General features: G+C 41.1%; 2 protein-coding genes across 3 annotated transcripts in view; one reads left to right on the top strand and one right to left on the bottom strand.

Moving 5' to 3' along the window:
* CMSS1 (cms1 ribosomal small subunit homolog) overlaps positions 1-15,977 on the bottom strand; it is a 390,654-nt gene that overhangs the window by 224,057 nt on the left and 150,620 nt on the right. The gene's annotated exons all lie outside the window — the stretch shown is intronic.
* FILIP1L (filamin A interacting protein 1 like) overlaps positions 1-15,977 on the top strand; it is a 319,236-nt gene that overhangs the window by 169,212 nt on the left and 134,047 nt on the right. For both annotated transcript variants that reach the window (XM_073584363.1, XM_073584362.1), the window contains exon 4: positions 4,776-4,954. In XM_073584363.1, the coding sequence (XP_073440464.1) occupies positions 4,776-4,954 (179 nt within the window). The remainder of the gene's footprint in view (positions 1-4,775; positions 4,955-15,977) is intronic.

Genomic DNA, 15,977 nt, shown 5'->3' with positions numbered 1-15,977 from the left:
ATGCTTAATTCACACAGTATTGCTCACAGTCTCCAGACCCACAGCGGTCATACATTTATTATCAATCCTGTGGATAGCTGATAAATGTAGATTCTAGAATGCTGTAGATAAGCTGATCTAACCTGAAAGATAAGAAAAACAAGTTTTATTATACTCACCCAAGGAGCGGTCCGGTCCGATGGGTGTCGCAGGTCCGGATCCGACGCCTCCCATCTTCATGCGATGTCATTTTCTTTGCTTCATGTCGTGGCTCAGAGAAGTCAGAAAGGCCCAGGACCTGCGCACTGCAGTACTTAGCTCTGCCCTCAACAGGGCAGATCAGTACGCCTGTGCAGGAGCCACAACACGAAGCAAGCAAGATGACGACATCGCATGAAGATGGGAGGCGCCGGACCTGCGACGCCCATCGGAATGGACCGCCCCTGGGTGAGTATAATAAAACTTGTTTTTCTTATCTATCAGGTTAGATCGGGGGCTTATCTACAGCATTATAGAATGCTGTAGATAAGCCCTGAAAGGCAGTGGCCGTGGCTTATAGCTGAAAAACGAGGTGAAATGTTCCCTTTAAAAAGGTTGTCCACTACTTGGACAACTCTTTCTCAATGTTTCCCCCCACAAAAATAACATCACCTATTTTCACCTCCGGTGCTATCGCAATTCCAGTGGTGTCAGTACTGGCTCGCCTGGGACTTGTGTGACATTGTAATGTCACAAGTTCCCTGTGACCAATCAATACTGGCTTCACTCTGTGCTCAATCGGACAAATCAGAAATCTAGAAGAAGTGAGAGCTGTGGCTGCTCTCTCACACTCTTTGGATGTCAATTACGTCTAAATGAGAAGAGAGTAAAGTCAGCGCTGATTTGCCCCCAGGGATTGCATAACATAATGTCACACAAACCCCGGCTAGCCCCAGTGAAGACATTGCTGAAACAGCACCGGCACCAAAGAGGAGTATAGGTGTTATTTTACCAGGGGATGCGGCAACCTAGGTATTGAGAAGGGTTTGTCCGTGTAGCAGACAACCCCTTTAAATAGGGCCAGTAGCCATAGTTACAATAAAAAACACAGTGAGGAAGATGCAGAGCTGCTCTTTAGTCCGAGGTTCGGAGGAGGTGGCACAAGAGATCTGATTCAGGCAGCTCAAAAAGTGACAACATACCCTAGCAAGACAAGACAACCCCTATATGAGAAATCTTGATACAGATTTACACATAGAAAGTTGGCATCTGTTTTACACACAACAAAGAGAGCTCTTTTAGAGACAAACGCAAGTAGATGATTATTAGTTTATTTTATTAAATGGCAGCTTCATATTATAGCGCTTAAAGCCGGGACTTAAATATCCCTGCATGTTTGCCATATAAAGTGGCGGGACAGTGTAATGTTTCATACAAGTGTGTAGAGTCACGTATCCCCAACAGTCATTTTAGTAATCGTAGCCCAAGGAATACATTTCCTAATGTAAACCACATCTATTTATTTTACCATTGCCAGGGACACCCTACACCCTGAAAGTAATAAGAATAAAATTCTTTCCGCACGCCTATACTACCAACATGAAGAGAATTTTAATTTGAAATCTCATTCTATCATTGCTCTAATTCATCAGCCCTGGCATAAATCATGGCATTATTAAGCTTTTAATGCAAAAATAATATTTGAAGTAATGAAAAATAGCAGATAATATATTTCTTTGAAATGGCGCTTCAATAGCTGCCAGTCAAGACGTAGCTCTCGCTCCGATTTCAGACATAGCACTTTTGTTAACAGTGTAACCTTTCCAGTTGAACTCTATCTGCTTTCAATTAAAACTTGAAATGTTAAACTTGGAAAGACTAATATTTTAGCCATTTACAAAGATGTCTCTCTGTAGGCCTGAAGTGGTAGAAATCCATTCTGACATGTGGACATGATGTCAGCGCTTGGCCGTACGCGGAGCAGGAGATTGTCCTGATTTTCACCATGTCGGTTTCTAAATAACATGTATTGTGGCTTGTTTGCTGATTTGGAATTTCTATAAATTAACTTCATTTCCAAAAAAGACCATAATATCAAAAGAAATGGAATCCACGTGCTAGATAACAATCGAAGGCCGAATTCAGCTGTTTGAGTATCGCAGTCCAAGTATGTGTTGCAATGAATGATCTGGCCACAGATTTCTTGACCCAAACTCTACGAGGTTGCCAAGTTTAGGTCATCGGACTCACGGCCAATCCATACTGGATCTGTGATATACGGACGACCGAATATGGGCCGACACTGCCTCCTATGACTGGCGATATGCACATGGATGATGTCAGTCCAAGGTTAGCATTTTTTTTAATCATACGATCCAGATTACATTGCCCCCCCCCCCCCCAAAAAAAAAAAGTGATCGACTCCTTCATGGCCGCCGGTCTTCATTTCTGCTCCCAGAATCATCGAATTGGCATCCTGGGTACTAGACATTGTGGAGCCTAGAAAGCCCCAGGGGCACCCAAGATGTCAAACACAGGAGTGAAGACCAGCTACCACAGGAGGCCAGACACTGGACAAGGGTGGTGCAAATCAAATTGCTCATCTCTAAAGGGTTTATTCTAATTTGAGACACCCCTTTCAGGTTGGAGCCAACGATCTTGCTGGGGGAAAGTGCAGCCAGCAGCAACCACTACGTGTGAAATGTAGTATTAAATGGGTGAGTTAAGTCATATGGATGGGAGTGGTCTTCATAGCCTGAAAAGGCAGTGCAAAAAAATATATATATAAATAATGCACTTTTAAGGTCCCACTTTAGGTATTACCAAATTTATCAGTTTTAATAGGAATGGTACTTTAAATTGATTTTCTCACAAATACCAATGTTTACATACTGATTAGAAACGTCTTCGCTGTCTGATTAGTGAGGGCCAAATCCCAAAGACCGCCACCGTTCCCGAGAACAAAAGGGGCGCAGTCAAAGTCCATCTTACCCCTGTCGTTTTCCACAACACAGCGCCACTCCTATTTAGTAGTTGTGTAGGACTCGTAGCCATTTTCCAATTAATGATAATTCATCTAGGAAGAAGGTGGAATCCATGGGCGTTCTCACAGTCAGATACCCAATGATAAGATTATCTGATTATTATTCTGAAAACATTTATTTAGCAGAAGTAATGTTACTATTTCGGATATAAGATAAAAGATAAGATATACTTTAATAAAATGTAATTTAGAAATGGAAAGAATACAGATTGGGGGTAAGTGGACAACTAGCAGGCAGACAATAAGCAACATAGAGGCTAAAACAAAGAAAAATCCCTCAAAAGACAGCAATTACATATAATCACATTACACCCTGGCAAGATCTTTATTAAAGCCGACGCTAATGGAGGATGATTTCCAGGGTAAATCTTGTCAGTAATTACCATCAGTAGATGGCGGACGGTATAAACCAACAGATGGGAATAAGTCACTTGTTTTCCTCTTTTGGCTCTAATGGAAACTAGCCAAAAAATACAAATAAACCTCAAAAAGGCAGAGAAAAAGTCCTCCAGTAGATAAACAATATATGCTGCTCTTCATATAATAGACATGGGTGCACCGAGATGTTTTTGTAATGATAGCCACCCTATAAATAACAGGACTAAAATACGAGCAGAATTACGTAAATGGTGCCCTTTATGGTTAACTAAACAGTTATTAATGTGGAATCCATGTTCCATCTAATCCGGTCGAATGGAGAAATGAACTGCGAAAGCTTTAACAATAAAGACCCACCATGCCCAAATACTGAAGCACTGTGGGGCAGCATGGGCTTGGTCAGTATGACCGGCAACAAACCCATTGCTGTAGGATCACAAATTTTGCAAGTTGTACTGGACAAAAGTTTTATTCTGCTCTTCAACCACTACTACACTGTGTGTCCAGTTGAACATGAAGAGTTTGGTGAAAAGTCATCTTTAAAGGGAAGGGGTCACGTTGTACATGCAGCCCGATCTGTGGACTACAAAGTACAGAAGAGAAGCTAAGCAGAATGATACATAGGTTTGTGGGAAGAGATTCAGCATGACTTGCATTTTATTAACTGAAATCCCTGGGGTGTGATTACAAGTCTAGTGGGCGGTCCGACTAATGACCGACAGCCATCTCCACAAGCATTCCTACAGGGAAGACTGTCAATCACTGTATAGGACCACCCACTGGACTCGTATACATACACACACCAGGGATTTCAATGAATAAAATATAAGTTTTACTGAGCATACAGCTCTTCATGAATCAGGAGCACCTTTCAAGTGGCGTGCAAATCTGTGTACACCTTGCAACAAATCCTACTCCAGACCCTGCTGGTGTAAGCTCTGTGGCGTAATGAATGCTACCAATCATCATGAATTGGACAAGCGGCAGTTGCCACACACCCCTTTAAGTCCCTGCTTTACCCATTTAGGGAAAAACTGGGGTGAAAACGGCAAAAGCGGCAAGATTTTAGCGCAACTCCAGGTTGAGCCTAAATTGTGGGACTTTTCAAGGCATTTACACCAGAATTTTACACCTAAGTAACCTACACAATTTCTCAACTTCTTATCAGTGTGGCATACAAGATCTCATTAGCCCTTAATGGATCTTTTTTTAAAAAACTAAAATTTTAGGGATGAGCTAATAAGAACGAAGTTTGGAGATTCCTCTTACAGAGTTACACCTCAATAGTATCAAGGTTTCATCCCACAAGTGGAACCATATACTGTGAAATGGTTAAACTTTTGGTGATGCCAAAAGCCAATGGCTATTTCTGACCAATCTTTCTTGTATTATTCAGCTGGATAAGGTTGTGGAGAAGCACAAGGACACTCACAAGAGAATGCTAGAGCAACTGCTAATGGTGGAGAAATCCCAGAGACAAACCCTGTACGACCTAGAGGACGAGAAGAGAAAGCACACAGAGTATATGGAAAAAAGTGATGAATTTACTAATCTACTAGAGCAAGAAAGAGAAAGGTAAGAGCGCCAAGATTTTTGTTATTTTTTCGTACCAAATGTAAATTCTATTTTTGAGCAAAATATTTATGAAAAGCCAAAGTAGAAAAGTATAATAGTAATAACAAACAATTGAAGAAATTTTTGCGCCTCCACAGGGTATCCGTCCCCTACCGGGACACACAGACCCTCGTTAGATGCATCAAAAAAAGATTGGTATTTATGCTATTTCCATCTGTGTAAATGTGTTATGCGTCACTTCCAGATCATGCGGAGACCTCTATGACGAGAACTGTCAGATTGGGCAGAATGCTTTCCAAGCAACTAAAGAAACAACTGAAAACTGAACCAAGTAGCCGATGTTGAAGAGCTTTTCTCTTAAAGGGAACGTGTCATGAGAAAATAATTTATTTTTTAAGAAATTGTTATTTTATTGTTATATTTTTCTTGATTTATTTAAAAAAAAAATCTTGAAATCTTTCAGTTTTCAAATGAACCTCATAATAGGCTGACAAGATTTGCAGGAACCTGGTCAACTGGCCATATTGGTGGTCCTTGGCTTCCAGAACAGAGACTTGCAAATCTCACCCTAAGGGCTCATGCACATGACATGCCATTATAGGGCCGTGCACATGTCCAATTTTTTTTCTAAGACATAACGGGTTCAAAGGAAAAAAAAAAATCGTTGCATGCCCGAGTTTGATCAATGAGCCCATGGAAACTATCAGACTGCACTCAGATGATATCTGAATACAGGTCGATTTCTACAGACTGACACAATGAAGAAGACTGAGACTTTTTTTTGTTCTCCATCCTCATCTGAGAGAATTGGATTGCACTATAATCAAACTCTGATCCGAGTGCCATTTGTAAAATTAGCCCGATTCTTTTGGATGAGAAAATACATGCTTGTGCGACCCTAGCCTGCCAGTCAGCATCCCCGCCACGTCTTGTGATTAGTAGACCCTGTACATCGTCATTATTGCGGTGCAACGTCAACATGGCTGAAGAATCTTTTTGCACCACTCTAATCAATACTCATCAGCCTGTATAAACCGGCTTGTAAATAAACATTGATCATTGAGTCATAGATGTACTGGTAACATGGGATCAAAATCCATGAAACCATCTCATAAGAAGGGACGTGCAACTCTCATTTTCAGGTTTGGAGCATGGCTTAATTATAACCTGGGAAGGTAAAGAGAGATGGAACTTCATTCCAGTCGTTATTCAACTATGACCCACTGCTGAGAACAGGTAATTGAATTGGGCTATCTCCTGAAGAGCAGACATCAAGTCTGGGCTCAGTTCAGTGTATACAAGAGGTTGGGAAGGCAAGACATTTCTTGCCTATGGAAATAAAGTTTGAAGGTCTTCAATTCCATATTTGATCAAGTCCAGCTATGAATATTGTTTCTTTTTTAGACAGGCGTAGGTCCTCTAGTTATACGAGACATATTTTCCACGTTGTGACAAACCTATCTCATTTACTTACATGATTAGGTGGCCTGTCCATCAGCTCCAAATTAATATCGGACACATGGATAGCGATATACATGCCATGTTTCCCATCTATAGAGAGCTAAAATCATGATAGGAAAAATTGCATTAATATCTCCCGCCTGGGACAACCAGGTGGGCAGATATCCTGAGAATTAATTTTTTGGAACCAAAGTCTCATTCCATTGACCAGCCCTCTCTGAAATCACCAAGGGGAGATATGTGGGTGTGACTGTTTTTGTACTAAAAGTAGATTTTTAACCCCTTCGTGACAGCCAGTACGTATATTTACTGACCTGAGACATAAGGGAATATCATCCCCATACAGGTGACAATCCAGCAGCTGTCGGCTGTCCACTATATCGGACAACTTGCTGTATCAGCCACGATCAGTGTTGGCACAGTCCATATCTGTTTAACCCCTTAGTTGCTGCTGTCAAAAGTGACTACATCAAATAAATGGTTAATAGATTGTGGGGGGCTTTGCACTTTAATCTAATTGACACACTGAGATCATGATTGTGTGGTCTGTTGTGAATTCTTTCTCTGGCTTCCCTCTGGTAATTACTGAAGATAGTGGAGCTGGTCAGATTGAGAGTTCTCTGTCTCAGCTCCCTCTGGTGGTTACTGGAGGTAGTGGAGCTGATCTGATTGACAGAGGCTTGCCACCTGATAATGAGGAAGACGACTGGAGATCTGGGGTTTCTGATCGGGATTTAAGACAGCTGACTCCCTCTATCCCTTCTGGTGAATTTCTTCCTGTTCCTCCTGAGGTCTGATGTCTCCTGCTCTTTCCCTGTATGTTCAGCTAAGTGGTTCATTTGCTATTCTCTTTGCATTTGATCTGGTTTTGTCTATCTCAGCTTTGCGCGGGTCAGCTAGCTCCGGCTGGGGCTGTGCCGAATCACCGCCCATATGTTACTGCATGTGCCAGTTTGCTTTGTCCCCTTTTATATTGGTCTCTTTTTGCTTTGCTTTCAGAATATACCAGACTGCTGATATAGTGGGGGCGAAGTCGTGCGACTTCAGTGTTTTTGTGCACCAGACATGTTGGACTTTTTGCAGGGTTTTTTACGTGATTGCAGACAGTGTCTTTCCTTTCTTTTCCTGTCTAGTCAGTGTGGGCCCCATCGTTTGCTCAGTCTATTTTCCTACCTGCGTTTGTATTTTCATCTTGTCTCACCGACAATATATGTTTGGGGGCTATCTATTCCTTTGGGGTCTGCTCCGGGGCAGTTTAGATTTCACCTTTCTTGCTTTAGGCTTAGTTAGCTCTCCGGCTGTGCCGAGGCATCTAGGATCATTGTAGGTATACTCCACGGCTACTGCTAGTTGTGTGGACAGGATCAGGGGTCTGCAATCCGCTTAGTTACCAACCTCTCTGGTTTTCTGTGGCTTAGCCTGGGCCTGCTATCCTCCTCAGTGAACCAATCATAACAGTGGTCCTGATGTTTGCCATAACAGTTCATGGCCAAATAGCCAGCGGCCAGTTCAGAGTTAGTGACATTTAGGTGGTAAACAAACACTTTTTCATTCTTGCTATACCACTTTGCATTAATTCTTGAAAATCACCTGAAGGGTTAATAAACTACCTGACAGCAGTTTTCAATATGTCAGGGGGTGCAGTTTTTAAAATGGTATCACGTTTGGGGTTTTCCAATATATAGGACCACTAAAGTCACTTCAAACTTGGATAGGTCCCTCAAAAAAATAAATTTTGTAAATTTCCTTGAAAAAATTAAAAATTATTGCTTCATTTGCTTCACACTGAATATGAGTCAACAGTGTGATGCAGCAGCAAAAAAGGCAAATGCAATTCTAGGATGTATTAACAGAAGAATACAGTCTAGATCACGTGAAGTCATTATTTCCCTCTACTCCTCTTTGGTCAGACCTCATCTGGAATATTGTGTCCAGTTTTGGGCACCACATTTTAAAAAAGACATCAACAAACTGGAGCAAGTTCAGAAAAGAGCGACCAGAATGGTGACCGGTCTGCAAACCCTGTCTTATGAGGAAAGGTTGCAGGATTTGGGAATGTTTAGTTTGCAAAAGAGAAGACTGAGAGGAGACTTAATAGCTGTCTACAAATATCTCAAGGGCTGTCACATTGTAGAAGGATCAACTTTATTCTCATTTGCACAAGGAAAGACTAGAAGCAATGGGATGAAACTGAATGGGAGGAGACACAGATTAGATATTAGAAAAAACTTTTTGACAGTTAGAGTGATCAATGAGTGGAACAGGCTGCCACGAGAAGTGGTGAGTTCTCCTTCAATGGAAGTCTTCAAACAGAGGCTGGACAGACATCTGACTGGGATGATTTAGCGAATCCTGCTTTGAGCAGGGGGTTGGACCAGATGGCCCAGGAGGTCCCTTCCAACTCTACGATTCTATGATTCTATTTTTAAACCTCCTAAAAGGCTAACAAAATAAATTAGCATTTTAAAAATGGTGCTGATGTAAGGCAGACATGTGGGAAATGTTACAGTATTTATTAATGTTTTTCTGTAGTATGACTATCTGGATTAAAGGGATAATCATTCAAAGTTTGAAAATTGCATTTTTTTTTTTACATTTTTGTCAAGTTTCTGATATTTTTTATAAATAAACACAAAATATATCAATCTAAATTTACCACTATCATAAATTATAATGTGCCACAAAAAAACAATCTCAAAATCACTGGGATTTGTTGAAGCGTTCCAGAGTTATGACCACATAAAGAGACATTGGTGAGAATTTAAAAAAATTGGCCCGGTCACAAAGGGGTTAATTATTGTTAGTGTTGATCAAGCACTCAAATGCTTGAGTGCTCGTTACTCGAATCGAGCACCTCAGACGCACAGACGTGCCTGACTCGAGTCGCGGGCATAATGGAAGTGAATGGCAAACTCGAGTCTCTCTCTCGCCGCCGGCTCAGAAAATTCACATACGGGAATTTGAGCAACACACGATACTTGGCACTGCTCGTTACTCAATCGAGCACAATGATTCTCAGTATCGAGCAGTGCTGAGCACGCTCGCCCATCACTAATTATTGTCATTGTTCATTCTGCCAGATACAGTTCGCTGTAAGAGTGTCCCATTTTCCTTATGGGAGTTCTTCCCTCCATAAAGATCAGAGCCATTCCTGTGACCACAGGTTTAGTACTTTTCTTTAATTATCCCTTTTTATTTATTAATTTTTTATTTTATGTAATTGTTTAACTTACTTTTTGTTATAATATTTAAAAATAGAAAAAAAAATGTGTTTAAGAAAAGAGAAATCTGATCTGTATTAAGAGGGTGGTCTCAAAGAAGTGGTCTTCCGGAGAATTACCATTTACTTAAAATACCACTGTTCTGTGATACTTCGATCTACTTATACACATTTTTTGTTCAATCCTATTTGGAACATTTTTTACTTACTACCTTACTACATAACCTGTAGCTACGACCTCACCAACGTAAAAGGATCACAGGATTCTCAGGTTCCCCTCCATTAGTGCTGATGATTTGTCAGTGGTCTACAATAAATATTACATCCTATGTTCACAATGCTAAGAAATGGAACTAGAAAAATAGAAACTATACTTTTGGCTCATGACAATCCCTCAATACAACGTAAAAGCTCTGGAGAGATAAAACTGCCAAGTTCTTTTCCAATTCCGTGAAAAAGAATGCAAATCAGCACAAAACATAAAAATGGCTAGTGACCCATAACTCAACCTGCATGACTGCACAAACATAATTAGTGTAAGTATTCTAATTTCCCTTCACGGCTCAGGAATGTGATTCTCAGACAGGTGGTCGAGAGGCCAAGGTCCTTATAGGAAATTACAAAAGGGCAATACTGCTGAATAATTAATTATACAAGGTATCTACAAGTGCGAAACCGCTAAGACCAGTCCTTTACAATGATCAGGCTGACTCTGCAGGAAAACTCTTTAAAGGGTTATTCCCATGTCTATGTGCCGACCACAGGAGGTCAAGACTCCAAAAACAACCAAGTGGGTGTTTCAGTTTCCGTAACTCCTATTCCCTTCTCTTTGAATTAAGGGAACGGTGTAGTACTGCCAACTCAGTTGTTTCCAAAGACCCAACCTCTTGTGGTCGACACAAAGACAGACAGTATGGTTGGCAACACTTTGGTGGATGTTTAAGTTCAACCCCTGACCTCCACCACCCTTGGGTACTCTCCCTCCTTTTACATCAGGAGTTGCAGAGCAGCTCATTTTGGGTTTAGGGGTTTAGGAGTCCACTGGGTGGTCCTACTCCATGATTGACAGCTACCTCTATGTGCAGTCCTACAAGGAAAGCTGGACATTATTATTATTATAGCGCCATTTATTCCCTGGCGCTTTACATGTGAAAAGGGGTATATATGATAAAAAGAGTAAAGTAATCAAACAATACAAGTCACGACTGGTACAGGAGGAGAGAGGACCCTGCCCTCGAGGGCTCACAATCTACAAGAAATAATTGTATAGGATCGCCCCCTGGACTGCTAAGCATCGAAAGTGCAGAAGATAGAATACAAGTTTAAATGAATTTTAAAACTATATCAATCTGCCCGCCAGGTCCAATATACTAGTGGGAATTGTAATGTATTGCTGCCATAATAATTGGACTCTGATGATCATCTAATAATATTTATAACTTTGATTTTGATTAAAGTGTCCTCCAATGGTAATCAAACTGAGAAAATTTGCAGACTTTGTAACAGTCCCTAAGAGACATGTAAGAGCACACTGTTTGTGGAGTTGTGGGAGCAGAAACTGTCCAAATCCTCCTCAAAAACTTGGGAGTCTCTGCTCATTTTCTGCCCCAAAAACCCTAACAGTCCCCTAGTTCTGAAAATGGGGAATAAGTGGAGTAGTGATGCATGAACATAAGGTGTTATCCACCATGCTCGGGTGCTAACCGAATGACTTTGGCGTGCTCGAAAAATTTGTTTGAGTCCCTGCGGCTGTTCCACAGCCACAACACATGCAGGGACTGCCTTACAGTGCTTGTGTTGTGGCTGTCGATCAGTTATCCTACTTGTTTATTTAGATTTTTACTTTCGGGCTGAGTTGTAACACAGCATGCAGAACATGGACGAGAGATTTTTATTTGGAAGAAATTGAATCAAGCCCTTCATATACTACTAAAAAGTCTAGCACATAATAAAAAGAAAACACAGTGAGTGTAGACACGGATACCGAGCTCTATAACCATGAAACATGGTGTAGAATGGGCGTATGGCCACGTAATATAGCAAGTCTGTGGTTCTTTATTAAAAAATATATACAGTATATATAAATTTAAATATTTATAACAAAAATAAAATCCATAATGTCTCATAATGCCGCTACTGTACAACGAAAATATGTTGATGCTCTACAGAGCTTGCAAGACATTATCTATGCATCAGTGGATGTGCGTTCTCACACCCAAATTTTCCCATCTGGAACATATTGTTAACTAGAAGGAAATGTCTTAGATATAACAGGTCTCCACGACTCCGCAAATTAGGTAGTTGTTTCTATAGGAATTATACAGTTCTGGTAGTAGAACAAGCAAATACATTTTGCATATACATGAGGACAATTTTGTTGGTGACTTCTGTTTAAATAAGAAAAAAACACAATGGTCACTGAAATAGCGTGAAAGTGACAAAAGTAATTCTCAATTTAAGTTTACGGAATATCATGTAATGAGAATCAGACATTGTTTCTGAACTGGGGTTCAACGGAAAAATGTAAAAAAAAAAAAAAAACCCTACGGTAATCAAAATGGCTGGGACAAAAATGATGGTGCTGCCTCCAGAAAAGATTGAAAATAATTTGACCATAGGAAGACATGTGAAACTACGATGCATCTTGTAATTAGCATCGGTGTCCACAAACTTGCATTCAGTCATTTTATAGGGTGAAAAGTAGTCACTGTGCTGTTTGGTGTCATGGAGTGTATCACAATGAACATGAAGCAAAGAAAGATAAGGAGAGAGTTGTCTCAGGAGATTATAAAGAAAATTATAGACAAACATGCTAAAGGTAAAGGCAGTAAGACCATCTCCAAAGAGCCTAATGTTGCTTTTACTACAGCTACACATATTATTCAGAAGTCAGGTCTATGGGTTTGTAACCATCCCCCCTGGACGTGGTCGCAAAAGGAAAATTGATGACAAATTGAAAGGTCGGATTATATAAATGGTAACCAAAGAGCCCAGAACAACTTCCGAAGATATTAGAGATGAACTACAAGGTTAATGTACATCAATGTCAGATCGCACCATCCATCGCTGTCTTGGCCAAAGTAGACTTCATGGAAGATGGCCAAGAAGTAACAGCTGTTTAAAGGAAATCATAAAAAAGTGAGACTGGAATTTGACAAAATGCATATTGGCAGGTGACAAAGCTTCTAGGAAAGTGTGTTTTTGAAGATGACACAAAACTGGAGCATTTTGACAAGCCACATTGAGCTTTATGCACAGACACAAAAATTAAGTATAAAAAGAAAAGAACATTGTTCCTACTGTGAAACATAGAGGAGGCTTGAGAATGTTTTGGTGCTGCTTTGCTGCATCTGGTACAGAGCGTCTTGAATCTGTGCATGGTACAATGAAATCTTAAGACTATCAAAGCATTCTGGAGCAAATTATGCTGCCCAGTGTCAGAGAGCGTGGTCAGAATCGCAAGTCATGGGATCGCCAACAGGATAATGACCCAAAACACACAGCTAAAAATATCCAAGAATGGCTAAGAGCAAAGAATTGGACTCTTCTTAAGTGGCTTCTATGAGCTCTGATCTTAATCCTATTGCACATCTGTGGAAGGGGCTGAAACTTGGTGTCTGGAGAAGATACCTTCACTCCTGAGACAGCTGGAGCAGTTTGCTCATGAGCAGTGGGCCAAAATACCAGTGGACAAGTGCAGAAGTATCACTGTGAGGTACAAAAATCGTTTGTTTGCAGTGATTGCCTCAAAAGGTTGTGCAGCAAAATATAAAGTTATAATTTTTGTCCAGACCAGTAGCATCAGTTTTTTCTTTTTTTTTTTTAATTCTGTTGAGCCACAATTCAGAAGCAATGTCTGATTCTCATTAGTTGATATTCTTGATATTCAGTAAATTTAAACTGAAAATGACTTGTCAGTTTCATGCTATTTCAGTGACCATTGTGGGTTTTTATTACTTTAACAGAAGGTACCAACAATTTTGTCCACGTCTGTGAATCTAACATACCGTATTTTTCGGATTATAAGATGCACTTTTTACCCCCCAAATTTGTGGTGGTGGTGGGTGAATTGGGGTGCGTCCAATAATGCGAATACACCTTACCGGACGCGGTGGAGCAGGGTCTTAGGGTTGCTGCTGGAGGAGGCAAGAGAGGAGCATTGCTGCAGGCCGCAGGCTGGGATGAGGGGGTGTTCGGATGTGCGACGCTGCGGGTGTTCGGTGGTGCAGGGGCTCTGCCGACATTTTGTGAAAGCCCAAAGCCCCCCGCATTTCCATGGTTTACTATGCGGTGGACTCCGGGGAAATGGCAGCTGGGGGCGGCGCATGCACAGATGGAGATCTCGGCACCAAGATCTCGGGAGATGAGATCTCAGCGCCAAGATCTCCATCTGTGCTTGCCCCACCCCTGGTAGCCATTTTCCCCGGGTCCACCACATAGTAAACCATGAAAGTGAGGGGGCTTTGGGCTTTCACAAAATGTCGGCGGAGCCCTCGCACCACCGAACACCCGCAGTGTCGTACATCCGAACACCCTTTTCTCACAGTTTGGGGTCCGCAGCATCGCCCCACTCCTGCCTCCGCCAGCAGAAAGCCTGAGACCCCGCTTCACCGCAGCCACCAACCCCGGTAAGCAATAAGACACATGGTTTATAAGAAGCACCACCATTTAATTAAAAAAAAAAAAAAAGTTTTTTTTCCCCTATTTTTCTCCTCAAAATTTGGGGTGCGTCTTATCATCCAGTGCGTCTTATAAACCGCAAAATTGGTACTCATGTGTAAGGACTCTCTTTCCCAGAAAATAGTCACACAGCCATGTCTGTTTTTACATCAGTGTAAAATAGACTGATTATCTCATGTGCCTTGTGTTTTGCCTCTGTATTTTATCTGTTTTGGAAAACTGAAGTAGGTAGACGGAACTTTTTTTATCCATTGATTCTCAATAGTGGATCAGTTATGGACGCATGAAACACGAATTGAAGTGAAGTCTGTCTTCTGTGTGTCATCTGTGTTTAGCGGATCTTCAAAGACTTTAAAGGAGTTCTCTATTATTCAGACAGCCCATTCTTAAATACTATATCCCACAATGTAAAATAAACATCCCATATAATCAACTCCCGCACTGGTGCAGTTCCTGCCATTTTGGCGACAGGTTTTCCATGGCATTTTTATGACACATGAGTACTGCAGCCAATCAGCGGCCACTAACGAACTGCAGTGGTGACACTTCCTTGGATGACTGAAAAAAGTGCAGGTTAAGCAGTCCATTAGTGGATGCCGATTGGCTGCGGAGCTCACGTGGCACAATGTCACCAGAGCCGTAGGGGACCCGGCACTGACATAGCTGGAACGGTGCCGGTGTCGGAGGTATCCATCATTGGGGAATTTAAGAAGGGGCTGTCTAAGTCGTGGAAACCCCTTTAATGGTGGAGTATGATCTAAAATACGCATGAGAATAGTATACGGATTGGACCCACGGATGGAGTCCCATCGGTCACAAATTGATGGCCTATTCCAAAGACAGATCATCCATGTAAAAACTCCTTTGACGTTTGATGCCCTTAAATGCACAAACATTTATTGTACATAAGTGTGACAAACATCAGTCGTTAATTTTATAAAAAAAAAAAGAGTGGACGCAATTATTTCCCCTTTTGCTGTTTTCAGATTATTTTCCAGAAGAAATACAAGAAGCATTTTGTTAAAATCCGAGGCCCAGAAAATGTGTAAGATAATCTATAAGAGCGTAATAACCTCAGAAACCATAAACATGAAATATTATCATTTCCAGGCATATATAAATATTGTATCTAAGGAAGTGACTAACGCTTTGGCAACACGGATATTCAGACTTAAAGAAAATCCTGCAGGACTGTGACCTCACATGTTGACCCCTCTCTCGATTGCTTGCCAAGTGATGTCACTAGACATTTGTTTAGCGATGTCATACAGCAATCATAGCCGAGTCCTGGTGAGCTTTAACATAACAGACCTCACTGTCAATGTGTTTCAAGCTTAAAGTTTGCTCTGGTGTAAAACCACTTATTCCATTACTTAAAATTACACCAACACAGAAAAATAAACCTCCGGTGAGAAAACTGCTCTCCTTGATATATACTTTACGAAAATTCTCAAAACTAAGACTGGAGAAATCTTGATGTACCGTCTTTCCATCTATTGGTAAAGTTTTCAATCCTGCCCACTAAAAGATGTGCACGGAAAACCCCCAAACAACTATTAGTTGGTCAAAGATGAAAACGATCCAAGGGAAAGAAGAAAATCCCAACATATAGCTGCATGTTCAGGCGAAGCCCTAAGCAGGCTCTAGAGAATCCTGGTTGGG

Source organism: Dendrobates tinctorius, unplaced genomic scaffold, assembly GCF_039654945.1.
Source record: "Dendrobates tinctorius isolate UK_male_01 unplaced genomic scaffold, ASM3965494v1 ptg000084l, whole genome shotgun sequence".
NCBI classification, from domain to species: Eukaryota; Metazoa; Chordata; class Amphibia; order Anura; family Dendrobatidae; genus Dendrobates; species Dendrobates tinctorius.
This window is presented reverse-complemented; position numbering and strand designations above follow the sequence as displayed.